The sequence below is a fragment of the Zerene cesonia genome, chromosome 7 (genome assembly GCF_012273895.1).
Source record: "Zerene cesonia ecotype Mississippi chromosome 7, Zerene_cesonia_1.1, whole genome shotgun sequence".
Lineage (NCBI taxonomy): Eukaryota > Metazoa > Arthropoda > Insecta > Lepidoptera > Pieridae > Zerene > Zerene cesonia.
Window position 1 is genome coordinate 8,189,734 of NC_052108.1, and position 18,826 is coordinate 8,208,559.

At 33.6% G+C, this 18,826-nt stretch overlaps 1 protein-coding gene across 1 annotated transcript in view; it reads left to right on the forward strand.

Moving 5' to 3' along the window:
- Positions 1-18,826, forward strand: part of LOC119840675 (TBC1 domain family member 14-like) — a 42,573-nt gene that overhangs the window by 16,261 nt on the left and 7,486 nt on the right. Inside the window, exon 2 of the mRNA XM_038367374.1 lies at positions 12,267-12,500. Within this exon, the coding sequence (XP_038223302.1) occupies positions 12,267-12,500 (234 nt within the window). The remainder of the gene's footprint in view (positions 1-12,266; positions 12,501-18,826) is intronic.

Genomic DNA, 18,826 nt, shown 5'->3' on the forward strand with positions numbered 1-18,826 from the left:
ACGGGCTAAAACAGGTATTTCTATAGCTATGGTTTTCATGGAAATATTCATGTATATATTTTTTAAACTTTAGCATTTATAATATTAGAAGTTTTTTTCATGCCGCAATGGAACAATTCTTTAATATGATTTTTGTGCCTGGACAGTGAGGAGGCTAATTGACATGGACTACTTGACTAGGCTATCTGACTTAATCGCCGTGAAACTTCTCATTCCTATGGGGATTTCCTTTCACTACACGGGCGAGGTCACAGGCGGGAAGCTAGTTAACAACATATCCATTCCAAGAAATGGAGGATAAAACTTAAGGCAGGTGATGTCGCGCGAAACAGCAGGCATGTTGTTAAATCAGATTGAAAAGCCGTATTGTTTACGACCAATCATTTGGAAAATTAAAAGGATGCAAGCTCCATTGGCTACCGTTTGCATCGCAGGAAGCGTGGCTTCGATAGCAATCTGGATTTTTCTAGAAAGATTTGAAAACATATTTAGGTTAAATTTACAGGGGATATACGAGTATAATTTGGTGTATGCCTTTGTCGTGTTTATAAAGGAAATTAAGTGTTTTAAGTCTAATATGTAGCAAGATAAGTCTTTGCTTTGTCAGAAGTAATTTAAAAACACAATGACTACCTAGAAACTGTCATAGAAATATGTTCTATTTAAACTGTATTTGTGCTTCTCCAATTTAAAGTCCCGCATAATGTTACACCTCAAATAAAGCTATCTCAAAGTATTTTCTGAATGTGGTTTTTGACTAAGATTCTGCATTCCTATAACTTATTGAAATACATAACTATATTTAAGAAATATATGTTGTGAATTATATTTTACATCTCCCAATACTCGAACTCATGAATTCATTCTAGAACGGAAGAACTCAGTGTTGTTAAATATAAAGGCTAATGATGATTGTTTATAAAGTAAATGTAAACAGAAGTTGTTATAGGTCGCGACTGTGACAGCGGGCGATTCCAGGTAGACCGAAATAAACAGTGAATGCGTCAGACAAACCTCATTATTACGCTTTGTTGATGACTATCAAGACGGACGACGACGGACTCGTCTTACGACATAATTTGTATTTGCTTTCTTTCTAATTATTCATGTCCTGCTATTGATATATCTCACAAAACAGATATTGTTTCACTATCAATAGGGCTGAGAGAAATTGATAATTACTGGATTTGTACACTTCGTTTTTGTAAAACGAGCATTTTTAGCTAACAAACAAAATTGACTCGGGTTGATTCAACAGCCAATCAGCTAAGCTACCTACTGTGAGGATAACGTGAATCAAATATTTCCCAAAATTTTAAATAGCTGGCGTCTGCACTGATTTTTCATTTAGTTACATCTTTTCCATACCGAAATAAAGAAAATTCATTCGACAATGGCTCTAGAGTTGAGGCAAAACATATTCAAAACACCGAAAGAGTAATCTTCCATCGTTAAATAAAACGAGCTATTTTACAAATCTGTCACCAATACACAGATGTATTGGTATATGTTATCAGTGAAAAATAATAGTAAATACTCTAAAGTAATTTTTATTCATTTTTACCAGTAGTATTTCAAATGAGCATGCATACACTTCACATGTAGAATGAAATATACGATGACACAATGTCGTATGTAGAAAGTTTTGAATGGAAGTTTATATAAGCAGTACTTTCCTGTGGACTCTTACTGGTTTACGTAAGTTTAAAGGCCTAAACAAAATTGCTTTAATTAATTTGTTGCAATGGTTAAATAGATATCGGTGTATACTCATGGATGCAGGAAAAAGGATTGTCATTCGGGATTTAAATGAAAAGTGGCTTTTTAGCGAAGATTAACGACGATTTATTAAGGTATTTTAAGAAATTAAAATACGTTTTATTGCAATAAAAAACGTATTTTAACACATTACTGACACAGGAAGTATGAGATTTATCATGTTACCCTTCACGCCAATTAACGTAAAACGAAATGAAAACGTTCACAGACTTGCAGTAGCTCTAATTACCAATTTCCCTTACCTGAGATCAAACAAGCTAAGCTGACGTAAACCTCCGTTTATATTTGACGAGATGTGACTGCGAAATTACCGCACTTTTCCCGTATTAAATGCTATATTTCGTAACTCTTTCTGTGCCTCTGTCAGCTTTTAATTTGCTAGAGTCCGGGGGCATTCTATAAATAGTCCCACGGCGCTTATTCGTACGTTTCAATTGCGCAATGTATTTCAAATGGTGTATTCAAGACTAGAAATTAATTAAGCTTGAGCATTCATTCATTAAAAGAAAGACCTCTCAGCACATTCACAGTCATCTGTTTCTTTTAATTGTTCATAAATACAATATAGCTAGTGGAAAAAACGATTTTTTTTTTGTTGGAAATAGGACCACTGTTTACACAAGTGGCTCTTGGGGACTTGTGATTAGCGGTATATTCTAAGTAACTTGATATTTTAACTGATGCCTCGAAGGGTCTAGTAAACATTTCATACTACCTCTACTTCATCTTATTTCTATTTAGTATTATATGACAAAATCAACAGTGGTCAAGTGTTTATTTCAAATACACTCTCCCATGTTTTAGATTCTAGAACATAAAACATAGCTTTCGCTATAATTTGTCTAGGATCTAGTAATAGCGAATTATTCTTATACAAATAAGTTTCGGAGACATTTAAAATCTTCTAAATATATATAGTACCCACTTTAGTATCTTAGTGACCTTAGTCGTTATGACTATCAAAGGTACTCCTAAATTGATACTTTGTCAATTATCTTGCTATGACACTGTTTTATTTTTTTAAGATAACGTGGAATCATATATGAATTTTGGTTTATCTTCGATATCTATTTGAGTTTATTTCTAGCTCTACAATTAACAGTACCCTTAATATTCCTAACGTGCTTTAACATCCCGCAATCATTTTCGCACGGTCTTGAACCGAACCGCGATGTCGCTTTTCGGATCGTAGGTAGTAGCTACATTAGACAAGCGTTGCGAAAGCGAATATCAAGCGTTGCGATATGAGTACTTATCCTGAGCATGGTACTGGTGTCAAGGATGTGATGAAATTTTGCGTTTGTGCCGTGCTGGGAACGTAATTTGATTGTAGCGGTAATGGTTTTTGAAATTGACTGAGATTTTATCATGCATTTATTGCTTTTATCTAAGACAGATATGGTACACTTCTAATAAAAAACTTTATTTTGAAATTTTCTTTGATTTATCAGCGCCGTATTCAAAGATTTTTACTAGATAAATAGTTATTCTGTTTCTGATTAAAGCTGATGAGAACAATATAATTGAGTAATTTTCAGCTTGGTCTATGCAGTGGATTTTTGTTTTCTCTTTATTCAAGCAGAACTATAATAACCTGTAATTCTAGATGTATAATTTCGGTAGGGGAATTTGATCGTGTAAATAGAATATCAGATGTGCGAATAAATAGACTGTTTCAATTGATCATGTGGAACGTAACCGATACGCGAATATTTGCTTTTGTTTGATTTTTCATTTGTAATATCAAATGTATCGCGTATTGATATTCAATACCGTATATTAGAAAAAGTGCTTCAGGAGGTTTCGCGAAATTTTCTGTCGAAATTGCCAGACGTTTTTTATAGTTTTCCATATTAAATTATGCCGAAAATTATAGTCCTGTAGTGAAGTGTACCATAAAATGATTATTCATGATAACTGTGGGAAATTGTAGGGCTCACTTTGCTCGTCTTAATTCACTATCGTTTATTTATAATCATAATACTTAAACTTTAATGAATATTTAGAACGATTTGTCCATATATTTTACACGTAGTGTTCGTTTTTTTCACATATATAGAGGTTCTTATTGGGCGACGTAATCAAAACTTATATAAATATATTAAATTTGCACAGTCATATATATATATATATATATATATATATATGACTGTGCGTATGAAAATGTACTTGATAAACTACAAAGGATCGAAAAATGCAAACACAAATGTGCAAAATTGTATTGAATCAAACTCAATGCAACTTTTTACATGAATGGAGCATTGTTTCGTAAAGGTATTATATAAACTGAAACAACAACAAAAAATTATGAATCTTTTTCATAATTTTATCGTCGTTTCGGCACGAAGAAGAATGCTGTGCGAAATAACAATTTGTTAGACAATTGTAAACGCCTTCACGGTTCGCGAGATGCAGACTCATCGCGACGATCACGATTCTAACCTTTACCGTTTGCAGATACGTATTTTATTTTTTTATGTAATAGCAGGCAACTGGGCTGGTGGTTCGCCAGATGGTAAGTGATCACCACCGTCCATGTACATTTGCGGAGGTTGGGCCGCAGTAAGTGCATTGCCCGCTTCTAAGGGGTAAAGGATAAAGGAAGGGTTAACTGTATATTTATCTTTCTGTCTGTTTGTTACGGCTAATATTTGGAACGACTTGAAAGATTTTGAACTCTAACATGACGTGACTGAAATATAGCTGAATTAATAAGAAGTGCCGCAGTATGAGGTTTATTTTTAAAGAACGGAATAAGGACTGTTAAAATAAGGTTTGTGTCTAAATACATCTCTGGCCTCTCATCAGCTCACACCCAGCCTAAATGCTAACTTAATTTTGCAGATTACGAGTTTTATTAACTGTTCATCGTAATTATCCGACTGGATATTTACGTTTTTTCCGTATTTTTTCTGCTAATGGAAGCAATTGTTGTATCATTGACAATGTCAATGCAATCAGCACACGATTTAAGAGATGATTTTTGTCAATTTACGTAATATTGAAAACGTTATGATTGTTACGTTTAAATATTTAGTATAAATATCTATATTATGCGACTCTAAAATCTTATCCATACTTTTTGGTTCAAGATAATCTAAAATAAATAATAATCTGTATTTATGGGTCACATTCAATGTATGTACCTACGTACTTCGTATAAATGATTTTTTTTGTCCCGTAATTAGAACATAATGAGAAAAAAGTGAAGTACGTAGGTATTATATATATGTTATATCAAATGTATGGCGTATTTCTACATACAAGCAAAATTTTTTCATCATTAGGAAGCTACATATTCACTTACTGACATAAGCTATATATGTACGTAACAAGTTAAATATAAAATAATAATATTAAAGCGAATATCGGTATAGCTGCGAGTCTATCCCATTCGTTTTAAAGTATATAGTCATAAATGATACATTTCATATGCAATACTGTTGAATAACTCGTGAAAATATGAATATATAATCTGTAGCACTAACATGACATCACCGGCCAGTTCGCGATTTTCACATTTGGCGACTGGTATTTCCTATTTGCATGCCATTTTAGACACTTTGTATGGTCCACGGCCCACATATTTTTATATATCTCTATGCTTGCTATAAGTTTATCATACTTAACCGCTTGCAAACAGTCAGAACTAGCACAAATATAAATGGAGCTAAAGGGAAGGCAGCGACTTTCAAATAAAAAGAAATCATTAAAATCAATGCATTCTGTCGAAAGTTCTGAGGTAATAAACAAAAAAATTACAGTCGAATTGATTACCTCCTTTTTTCAGTCCGTTAAAAATAAACAATGTGTATATTAAATGCTATTGTATTATTTGTTTACCTAAGACTCAGATAGTCTTTATTAGTATTATGTGTGTCTAATAAAGTATATTTCTAATACATGTGGTTAAAAATTATCAAGTAATGTGATAGTGATCTTAATATTCTAAAGAAGTCTATGCATCTTAACGACCTCTAGATCTAGATTTAATATACACTCAGCACGTGAAAGTGCAACACAAAAAGCTTTATAATCGCGTAAAAACGTTGAAACGATGACAATAAAACGTCACCATTGTTCACGCGGAAGTCGGAAGTCGATATGTCGTTTTCAACTTTTATCTCTCGCATTCCTTCGCGATTGCGTTTGGAATTCCACATTGTGTTTTCAATAGCATTATCGGTGGTAAAGGAACGCAGCGATATCAGCATGCTAATAATAGTTTGTCAAAACAACGTGTTGGGTATGGTCGGCCGGCATGTGGGGCCCGAAGTGGTGCCTTGAATATAAAGTGGGCGGTTTATGGCTGAGGAATGCGATGCCAACATTCCTTGTGCCTGCATATGGGTGATAGATATTAATATGCGTTACAGTTCGATAATAGACGCTGTTTACACTTGAATTTATGTAAAATTCATTAGTTTAACGCTGATGCTTATGGTTTGATATAAATATATTTTAAAAACAATCCTTACGACAGTCAATAACACCAAACAATGAAATGATAAGTGTTTAGTGTAATCTTGTAGTCGAATTTGTCACGCGTCAAAGATTACAGATAATAAATTTTTTGGCTATGGCGCTGATTTAAACAGCCACAATTATATTCTTTATTTGAAATTTGCCATTTTAAAAATAATGGCAACAAATAGAGTTGTATTTGCATAAATATTGAAGTAACCAATTTGTTAACGGTACGCGAATGGAAACGCAATAATATAGGTATTTACATATTGTAGATACAATATTGCTAAGATATTCTGACCTTACATTATGCATGCAATCGGAGGTCAAGCTTACACTATACAATATACATTGATGACGTCACAACTCGTCGCGGCTATATTGTAAAAAACGAGTTCAATATACAGATGAAGATTTTGTTTTGGTTTTCGTTTCAAGTATTGGTGATAAATAATTCAGATCCTACTAATATTATAAATGCGAAAGTTTGTAAGTGTGTGTGTGCGTTTGTCGCTCTTTCACGCAAAAACTACTGAACCGATTGCAAGTTTGGTACTTAGACAGTTGGACAACTGGAATAACATATAGGCAACTATTTATCCGGATATTCCTACGGGATACGGACTTAGGCGGGTGAAACCGCGGAGCGCAGCTAGTATTTTATATAATTGCGCTACATTTGTGTGCGGCCATCTTTATTTGATGTTATTTTAGTTTTAGAAACATAATAGGACATAACATGCGCATGTTCATTATGATAATTGGTTTTATAGCCAGTTTATTTAGTTGCTGTATCTTTGTTTTTGTATTACGTAGTACCTTGTTTGTTAAAACAGCTGTTGCTATTGTGACGGTGAGCGGATGATTCGTCGCGCTGTATTTTTTTTTAACTTGTTATTCACACCAGCTATAAAAAAAAAACAATTTTAAATATATTTCTTGCTGGCTTACTCGAGTCATCGTCCGTATTATGTCTAATTTCTAACATCTCATATTTTCATTTACGGCGTAGTTTACTTTTAAAGACTTCTAAATTTCATGCGAACTGGTCCAGCTGTTTTGTCATATTTTCTTTTCACATGTAAAAATAAAATTTTTCACGTGGAAAGTTGGAGTGAGAAATGTTTGCTAAATCATAAACTATATTTAAACATTACAAAATATTCTATCAAAAAATGTTCCATATATTTAACATAAAAAAAACATTTTTAAGGACATTTCTATTGTAAATCTTACAATAAATCACACGGGCATGTACTACGCAACAATATAATATACAAGCTCGCATAAAATGCATATATTTTTCTATAATATAATCTTCTGATCGATATCTTTCATGTGTTATGATTTATAATGAAGTGGAAAAACCTGCGATAGTTTATTCAAATAATTAATATAGTACATTTATCCATTTCCATTTTATTATCAAGCAATACAATATATTATGACGATGGATGTTCCGATCAGATACGAGAAGCAATCAAATGATTACAGTGTATTATGAAGCACCATAGGACAGTGCTTTGGCATCATTATTATGATATATCTTATATATAAAATTCTCGTGTCACAGTTTTCGTTGCCAAACTCCTCCGAAACCGCTGGACCGATTCTTATGAAATTTTCTGTGCATATTGGGTATGTGTGAGAATCGGCCAACATCTATTTTTCATACCCCTAAAGGATAAGAGTAAGGCAGAACAGCGTTTGCGGGGTCAGCTAGTACTTATATAATATTGTGTATACTTAAAATTTAAAATTGACATGATTTTTGATTTTTAAAAGAGCAACTACATAGGTTCTTTTCTGTAGAAATTGTCTTCCGAACCAGTGGTATATGATAAATCTTTATTATGATGATTCATAAGTACTCCTAGAATAATTCTACTTGACTGAGTAAATGTTTCAGTTTGAGTTTATGGCAGATTGAGATGCAACAGACATCTAAACTTTAATATATTCATTATAGTATTTTCTAAAGCATGTGTTGTTGGTGATGATACTTTTGTCTGTCTGTACATTGTATAGTATGTATCTAGCATTAAACGTTTTGTATCTTGTCTCGAAAGTTTATTTGGAATGAACATTCGACATTGAAACATAAAATAAGATTAGGAATGGCGATCGCACCGTATAGAAAATATTATCGTCAATAAGAGTTTTGGAAACACTAGCTATCGCCCACGGCTTCGCCCGCGTAATCGGAGATTATTAACAGTTGTAACTACTACATTTTTAAATGCCATCTTTTGGAATTAATAAATTTCAAGATTCAAATGCGCATCATTATCAAATAGTAAACTATGTCACTCTCTAGGTTCCTAACTGGGTAATTAGGTAATCTGGAGGTTCAGACAAAAATCATATAATAACCCCTCCGTGAACGAATGACAAACAATTAATCACACTTTCGCATTTACGCTGTAGTGTAAGAAACACTTTTAACGACTCTTAACGTACCCTACACACTCGTTTTCTATGTAACAATATTTTATAAATTACTTTATCTAGCGTGATCAATATTCCTGCGCGATTGTGATAATTGTTAAATAACTAGAATCTCTCAAGGCTCATTGTTACATCAGTTATCGGACTGCCATTATTTTATTTTTGCAACCAGGTTATGTTCCGTTTAGAGTATTCCGACACTAATTATATTGATTGTTTATTGCTTGTTTTATATCAACAAAATTGGTTTTTGATGTTTAGTTTGTACCTACGTATGCTAGAGGTTTATTTTTTATGCACTTTATATGAATGTGAGGTGAGCGTTTCACATAAAAACTTCCATTTGAATATTGCATTTCTCATCTCCTTCGATTTTTATTTTCACACGAAAACGTTGGCTGGGGCCATCTTAAATCATCGATCTTTATATATGTATCTATTCGTATAAACGAGCACAGACATTATCACATTTTTATTATCAGTAGTTAATTTTGATATTAAGTATCTTTAATATTTTAACGATGATCATAAGATTTGTTTGAATTAATTTCAATATAGAAGCAGCCAATTAATGATTATATAAAAAGAAACCCACGGAAATCCACTTTCATAATTAGTATCTCCATAAAGGTAATTTAATTTCCTGATGATTTAAGTCATTCTATAATATGACCGTATATGAAGTATTTTATTATATATTTATTGATCTGGCTATTTATTGACGTGGGAGTTACAATGTTGAGGTCACCCATGCATCGGGGTTATCACCTCATACCATATTGTTATCTTACCGATATTCACAATTGGCTTTTGCCGGCGGCTTCGCACGCGTTATATTCGGAGTAGTTTAATAAATTCTATTATAGATACAAACCTTCCTCTTGAATCACTCTATCTTAAAAAAACCCATGAAATCCGTTGTGTAGTTTTAAAGATCTAGCAGACATAAATAGATAGACAGACAGACGCGAGAAGCGACTTTACTTTATCCTATGTAGTGACTTTAACAACATCGTAGATATAACTAGTATATAATAATAGTTATTTATAATAAATAAAATAAATTAATTATTAATCATAATTAAATGATTAATAAAGCAGAACTAAACACAATCTAACACAATCGATGATTTCCACTACTTGAGAGTTTCGTACCCACTGCAGGGATAGGTATTTTACGAGAGTTTGGGCTATATGGTATTATTCTGTCTATAAATAAATATTACCCCCGTGCTTGAATCGTTTTTCGTTTGGTTTTCAGAAATCAATCATACTATGCGCTATACAGCTCTATACAGCTAATAATACTCACGAATATACTTAATGTTTTGATAATACGCCAGAAGTGATCGTAAACCTCAATAGACGATAATCACCGTGTGAGAGCTTGGCTGCGAGCCAGAAGTCGGATTTGATGCGTAGTTTTCAATGTTTATTCATTGAAGATTATTTTAGTGAATAATTTAACTGGTTAGGTGTGATATATGGTGCAATGTTGCTTAGTTGGGGTGGTTAATCGGTTAAGGAAAATGTCACCGACGTCGATGGGAGGAGGTACAATTTCAATTTCTAAAATGGGACCAAATGACAACAATTTCCTGTTAAACATAAAAAGAATAACGTCAATCGGTTGAAAACCCACGGAGTTATCAATCAAAGCAAAATAAAGTACATTCGAATTGAAATCCTTCTTGCTTGGGAACATCGGAAAATAAAAGTCAGCCATAGGAACCAATAGTATATAGAAAATATGATTATTTACAGGATGATATAGTAAAAACACATACATAACATATACGGAACTGGCATTATGGCCTCGCGTTTCAATCCTTACATCCGCCAACACATGAACTACAACAGTATGTTCATAGCGATGCAAAACAATAGCGAATAGCGCATAAACTTGGTTCACATAAACCTTGCATAATTCAGAAGCTAATGTAACAAAAAGTCATGCGCGCGCGCACCGGTGCCGGCCCGCGCTTGGTACGCAGCCCCGCTATAAGTTCACATGGTAATGTTGCTGGCATTAATCTTTGAAACTTAATTGAATGGCCGAGATTCATTCGGTCGATGGGTGTCTTAACTAATTGTAATATAAAGCAATGTATATAAATAAATATAATTCAGTATCATCCACTGTTGGATATTAACATTGTATATAATCCACGAGTGCTGTAGGATAATATTTCATACCGCGGGTGAACCACTGGTAGAAAATTATATGAGGAGAATTTAGACAAGATGGTATAAGTTGATTAGGAATTACAACGAGCTTGCGGCTGTATTCTGTCCTTATGTATTTTTTTATTATAAGTATGACCATGAATTGCTTTTGAGGAGTGTGGAAATGTTAGGGAAATAAATTATGAGTTGATTTCTGGACTAATTGTTGATTATTGAATTGTTTGTGTGTGAAAGAAATTTGTGAAAAGAATTGTGTTATTGTCTAATATGTTAGGGATAAAAGTTCTTAAAGCTTCATTTACGACTAAGATCTTTCATTTAATATCATATTTCTATGAGCCTTTATTATCTGGCTAAACGATCTCACGACATTAAAATCTTTTAATTGTATGGTGATTGTTGTTTGATGGAATACTCGTAGCAGAGATATTATGTATATGATATACAGTCTACACTCTACAGTATAAAGAACCGGTTCATTCTCCACAGCTGCACTATATCAAGATGATTATACGAGCATTTTAATTGACTGTCTGTTTGTCTAAGCACCGGATGTGTTACGTTTCCACGTAAACAAATACCTCTTCACTTCGCTCGAGTCGGTTATCTGAATGGTATTCTAAGTGTGCTCATCCGTTTTTCTTTTATTCAGCTTTGTTTTTTATAATTTGTGTAATTGTAGGTGTAGTGTTAATGTATGTATAGGTATATGTTTATGTCGCCATAAGGTTGTAGTAACCGTTAGATTATCCTAAACTTATATAACTATATATTATAAATATTATAAACGCAAAATTTTGTGAATATTGATGGTTGGATGGATGTATGTTACTCTTATACGCGAAAACAGCTTATCGTATCTGTAAGAAATTTGGTACAGAGATAAATTATTGTCTGGATTAGCTCACTGTTCTGTGTTCGTACGTGAGACGCAGCGGGTTGCAGTTAGTAAATTATCATCTCATTCGTGAGTTTGCATACTATTAAATAATTGTGATCCGTGAGATTTGTTTGCAATTCTACTTTAGGCCATAATGTAATAATATACCGCAGTTATGTATTATGTTGAGAATTTAATTTCCTCAAACGTCCATATGATTGTAAGTCCACGTAGCCGGGCTCCTATTTATGTGTGAAAAAAAAACCTAATCTAACCCGTTATATCGAATTCCCATTTCACAATTTAAAGATTTCACACCGATAGATAATATAATTATAAATAAATGTGAATATTTGTGTATGAAGCCCATATTATAATCTTGATTCTAGATCGTTGCTTCCTTTTAGATTCAATCAGCAGTTTTCCATCCTTCCCTCTCGTCTACATTAACCGTAGTAAGTCTCCAACACGCTTTCAACCATTTCATTCCATTATTTCGTTACAGAGGCGTGTTCCCGTGGAAGAGTAACTCGTCAACGAAGAGCCAAGAGTCCCCAAGCAGCACTTGGAAGATATTCGGCAAGTCGAGCGCTTTAGCCAAGGCAGTGGACGTGCAACCGTCACCAGTGACGTCAGCGGCCAACACCCCGCACCACCACAAGCGGCAGGGCAGCTCGGCGAGCGAGAAGCAATTTGAGGACCTCGTGGCGAGCTCCATCGCGCTAATACAGCATGATAGGTGAGTGGTGTCGTGGATAATATATTTGATTTTGAGCAGAGGTAAGATACAAGGTTCATTTGATCAGTAGATAATACTTAAAATCTGGGAAATGTAAACCTATGCTTAAGATCAACTGTTCGTGGTTTAGTAGTGCACAACAGGTCGATGAGACGCTTCATTGAAAAGAAATCGATAAATAGATGAAATATTAATTTGTACTTTCACACCCCAGTTCATAAAGGAGTCTAGATTTCTATAGAAACAATGTGAAAATTGTATTGATGTTATATTAAACAATCAGGAGTACCAACATAATTTATCCTTTTATTGTATTTACCGTATTTGTATCAAAGAGATGTGGCTCAATATTTACGTAAAACGTTGTCAACAGTAGTTTATTACATATTATTCCGCCTGATAACACCGGATACTGATAAGTGCCCACACTATATTTTTTCCGAATGAAAATCTTTTTTAGTCGAGCATCAAGATAATAAAATTGTTCAAAATTGCAATAAACTATACATTATTTTTAAACATTTGACAACAACACAATAAATACAGATAGTATTATCTGTATTTATTGTATTGGATTGGCATCGTTTACAATGAAAAGAGTCTCTTTTCATTGTAAACGATGCCGCAATGGCATACTTTTAAATAACGCATTAAAACAAACATTACATATATTTTGAATTTTGTTCAATTGAATTCGAATTGTACTGTAGTTGTAAGAAGCAAAACTTAATATTATTAGTCATACATTTCTAAATATGTGAAAAATCAAAGTCTTGTGACCTGATTGAGGAATTATCGAAACACATATCGCTCCTAATAAATCGGTTCAACGACCTCTAAACCGTATATTAGAAGGGTCATAAGTATTTGGACCGTGTCAGTTAATTTCTTCTAGGGCCTTCGACCTCACTTTTATCTTTTGCTCCATCGTTTATACAGTTTAAGTCAATGACATGTTAAACTTCCTTATGTTATAAGTTTCGTGTATTTTAACGAAATAAAAAATATATAGAAACATGTTTTGTTGCATTCTGAAATACAAAAGTAAATATTTCAATTGCTTTTGCGCCTAAAATTAAATGGTGTGATGTATTGAAAATCCTACTTAATATTATAAATGCGAAAGTTTGTAAGGATGTGTGTGTGTGTTTGTTGCTCTTTCACGCAAGAACTACTGAACCGATTGCAATGAAATTTGGTGCGTAGACAGCTGGACAACTGGAATAACATATAGGCAACTTTTTATCCCGATATTCCTCCGGGATACAGACTTACGCGGGTGAAACCGCGGGGCGCAGCTAGTATGTCATAATGGCGATAAATGCTCAAACAAAGGATATCAAGTCGATTAAGAACATTTAGTTAATCGACGTTCCAAAAACGAAGGAATACAATTCAATTCGACTGTTATTATTTTTTCTGGTTTACTCTATACACTCGATACGATCTTTTAATCGATAATTCCGTGGGTTTTCAGTCGATTGACAGGATTCTTCTTGTGTTTGATAGGATATTGTTGTCAATTGATCCCATTTTAAAATCTAAAAAAAAACTAAAGTACGTAACCACTTTACCCCTCGGGAAGCTCAGTAGGCATTTTTATAAAAAATTATTATTTCTAAATACTTTTTTTAATTTATCATCTGGAGATGAAATACACGCTATTTTTAAAGTATTCCCATATGCCGTTATCAACATTTAAAGATAATGTAAAAGTTTAATGACGCAAGTTCAAGTTACGTTAATACAATTGTTTAGAACTGCATTTTAGAATATTAAAAACCACTTCGAAACCGGATTTAGCGTGTTATAGTTATAAATGTTAATGTATATTATGTTTTCACAATGAATTATTGATGTGAATTGATTTAAATTAATACGTTCTATTGAAGCTTCAATTGTGTTTAAGAAATAATAATAAATAGATATAATAATAGAGAGAACAATATACATAACACAACCTCACATAACTATCTACCCTGTCTTAAGAGACAGAAAAAAGAAAGAAAAGTACTGTATCTTAACTTCCTTCTAATTTTGAAAAGGAAAGGCTTTATCAGCTCTTTCTCAATAATAATTAATCATAATCAGGAGAGCCTTCATACAAAGCGAAAACTATTTTGTAAATATTTTCTCCCAAAAACAGGTTTTCAATTACACCTCGAGGACTACAATACCAAAGAAGTAGTAATAAAAGTATAGAGGAGGCCTAGGCCAAGGTATCCTTTTCCTCACCCTTCCCATTCCATTCCTTTATTCCCGTCGTAAATCGGCTCCTTATACTGTACCCCTTAAAAGCGGACAACGCATTTGCAGCGGCCTTACACCTCTCCAAATGTTCATGGGCGATGGTGGCGTTTGCCATCAGGCGACCCACCAGCTCCATTGTCGATGATGATAAAAAAACACGCCTAAGCCAATGGACTGATTTGGTTTAAACTTGGTACAATATTAGTTTGAGACCTGTGAAAGGTCAAGTTATGTTTTTATTTCGGATATCTCATGGGAACGGAAACTATGCGGATAAACACCGGTATTGTCTATATTTTCCTTTGACTACGTGGGCAAATACTTATTTACTTATCTTCGTGCATTATATACAATTTGTAGCAGTTAATTGTTTATTTATTGCGTGTATCTAAATTATATTTGAAATTAATTTTTACTCACGATTAGTACGATTATTTTATGCATAAGGTTGCGTGCGGTGCGAGTCTTTATATTCCATATTAAGCATGAAGAAATCTTATATAAATGTTTATTTATATTAATTAACTGTATTTCTTAATCAATACGAGTTAACACTCTGCGCTTATCTACACTAATATTATAAAGAGGAAGAATTTGTCTTTTTGTTTGTAATGGAGAAACTCAAATACTATTGGACCGATTTTAAAATTTCTTTCAACTTTAGAAAGCTTCAACTTCAATGTACACGGGCGAACTGCTGAAATAGTTTTATATAAGTATAGTTATATTTTGAGCACAAGTCAATAATCTAATGCTTCGCTTATTTATATACGAAACTTTTGTATAAGTATGTAATTACTCATTTCAAATTTAAATTTTACCTTGGTTTTAGCGTGTTTATTTATAACTAGCTTTTCGCCCGCGGCTTCGCCCGCGTAGAATTCGCTTATATCGCGCGACATGGTAAGGAGTATTTTTTTCGCATTAAAAAGTATGGTTTGTTCTTTCCCACGTTTAGCTCCATCTTCATACCAAGTCATACAAAATCGGTTTGACAATAACGAACTTTCATACAAACTTTCATCCCCTCTTTCAACCCTTTCTACCCTTTTTTCGCGATAAAAAGTATCCTATGTCCTTTCCCAAGTTCAGTTCTATCTTCATACCAAATTTTATCAAAATCGAATCAGTGGTTTAGGCGTGAAAGCGTAACAGACAGACAGACAGACAGAGTTACTTTCGCATTTATAATATTAGTAGGGATTAGTAGGGATTAGTAGGGATAGTAGGGATTAGTAGGGATTGATGGAGTTCGGTTATTAGTTTTGACCATAGCTATTAATTCTTTCAGATGGTTAATGGTTATTCTGAAGCTAGAGTATCAGGTTGCAGATCGCGTGAGAAATCTTAACTGGCACAAGGATCGTGTGGTAGATGATTCGTGTATTCAGAATTATCGGGTTGAGTTTCCAATTAATGAGAGTCGTTAAATAGATGAAGATTTGTAGAATGGTCTTACTATGCAAACTCCGTAGCTGAATACCTCATAGAAAGTGCAAATTTCATCTTCTGAATAGATTAATTTATATCCGGAGTTATATAAATTGAGGCTAAAATCTGCATAGGCAGTACATCTCCGCTAATGATATAAGTTAAAAAGATTTTTCTTTCAAAATATACATATAGTATATATAACATTAATGTGAATGTGTTCCAAACAAACTGTATATCATTGACATTTTGATAGCTGGTTCTACAGAGGCTAGGCTTATTTGAAGAGATTTAATGTTGTTCAGTCACGAACAGATGGCCGACCCTTAATTTCTTACCTATTTCCGATCTTGTTTATGTATTTTTTTATTTACCCGTTATTGAGCAGTTTAAATGTGCTTTGGACTTTGGAGTGTAATTGTGGGATAATATATTAAGTTTATAATATCTTTTAGTTTGAAGTTTTCAATTCCAAGCTGAAATGGTTCGGTTAAGATCAGAAATGTAATCATTATCACAGACTAGCTGTCCGCCCCGGCTTCGCCCGTGGTACATATATAACCTATATATATATAGCCTTCCTTACTAAATGGGCTATCTAATACTGAAAGAATTTCAAATCGGACCAGTAGATCCTGAGATTAGTACGTTCAAACAAACAAAGAAACAATCTCTTCAGCTTTATAATATTAAGTGTAGATTAGATTCAGATTGTATACTAAGAAAACAACTTTCGAATATATTATAATATTTCCCGTACTATTTACATTGATCTCTTTCCATCGACGCGTAATTAAAAGGAACAAATAGGGGTTCTGTAATCCTCATAAACTGTTACATAGCATTAGTATACCTATTTTAGCCGACTTTAGTTTATATCCCAGCATTTCTATTTAACGCAAACACCCATTTCGTGTGCAAAGCTTGTTTTAATTTATTTTTTATTGGTTTATCCAATAAAAAATAAATTAAAACAAACGAACGTCTATTACAAAGCTGCATCAGGTGTAATGCAAGTGGAGGTATCATTAAGTGAACGAAGTCACGAGGCGCCTTACGACCGACCTATCATTACTAGCCTATCCCCCTTCTTTGCTTGTACTTAGGGGAATTATATCTAACATCGTTCGGTCGAGCTACTCGTCTCTTGCAAGATTATATAATGGGATTTGTTGGACGTATGAACGGAATGTTGGTAGTTGAATGTAATTTGTTATCAACCCACTTACAAAAAGGAGGAGGTTATTGAGAGATTCTAGATTAAATTTTTAGTTTTATAGCATTCACTTTTATAAATGAGAAATAAAACAAAAACTAAAGAAACGGAAATGGGGTTGCCCTTGGGCATATAGAACCGAAAGAAATTTGACTGCTGAGGCGGATCTCGGGTGGTCGGGAGCTTAGGCGTTGCCGTGGTTCGGTGAAATGATGCGCCTCGCGATAATTTTATTTTCAATATATTCTTATAAATAAAAGTCAATTACTCTTCGTTAGTGTCGCTTAAACTCGAGAAGGGCTGGTCCGATTTTTATAATCATGGTTTTTCCGCACTCTGAATAGCCCAGGGAAGGTTTAAAAGGTAAGAACGTTACGGAGGCGGGCGAAGCCGCGGACGGGAGGCTAGTTCTTTATAAACTTCTGATTCTAGATTATTACGTATAGGCTTGAGTTGCTTACACTCGCATCTATGCAATTTAAAATCCATCAATGTTCATTATGTTTGCTACTTGACTGCTCAGACGATTTAAACCCGCTTGCATCGTCGTAATCAAGTCACGAAAACTTTGCTATGTACTTGTTGCAACGCTGCACCGACACTGCAATGTTTGACGATGTACTGTCTGAGATAATAATCTGTTTTATTTACAAAGGTATATAGTAATATATTTATACTGATTTATAAAGCCGAAGGTGAAATCTGGATCCAAGAAAAGAAGTAGGATAGGTTTTATCCCCACCCATCCCACGGGAACGCGAATTATATGGGAGTTACTCCGGGACTGTCTATCTTTTCTTTTGACTAAGCGAGCGAAGCCGCGGACGGAAATCTAGTGTTAATATAAATCCCGAAGTAATGTTAATTTTGTAACTGTTATTTTATATTACGTGAATTTAAAAGAGTTTCAGCGATTAACTCCATTCGATTCAGTTGAAATATTGTTACGTGAAATATTGTAACTAAGCTGTTGAACTTTTCCATTAAATAATAAATTAGCCACTGAAATACTTCTACATTGTGTAAACTATGAATTATATGAAAATTACCGCTTATATATTATACATCCGAGATCATCTGTATGTGTATTTAAGAATTGAACATAGCCGAACATAAGACATTATTGGAAACTAGCGGTCCGTCCCGGCTTCGCCCGTGGTACATATATATATATATATATTCAATACTTGCTTTGCCCGCGGCTTCGCACGCGTTTAATTCGGAGTATTTTAATACATGTTATTATACATATAAACCTATTGAATTGCTCTATTTATTAAAAAAATCGCATCAAGTTCCATCCCGTACTTTGAAAGATTAAATCAAACATAGAGACAGAGAAAGTGACTTGTTTTATACTATACTTAGTCTGGCCATAAATACTGTTACACTTAATTATAAAAAAATATTACATTTGAATTTCGAATCT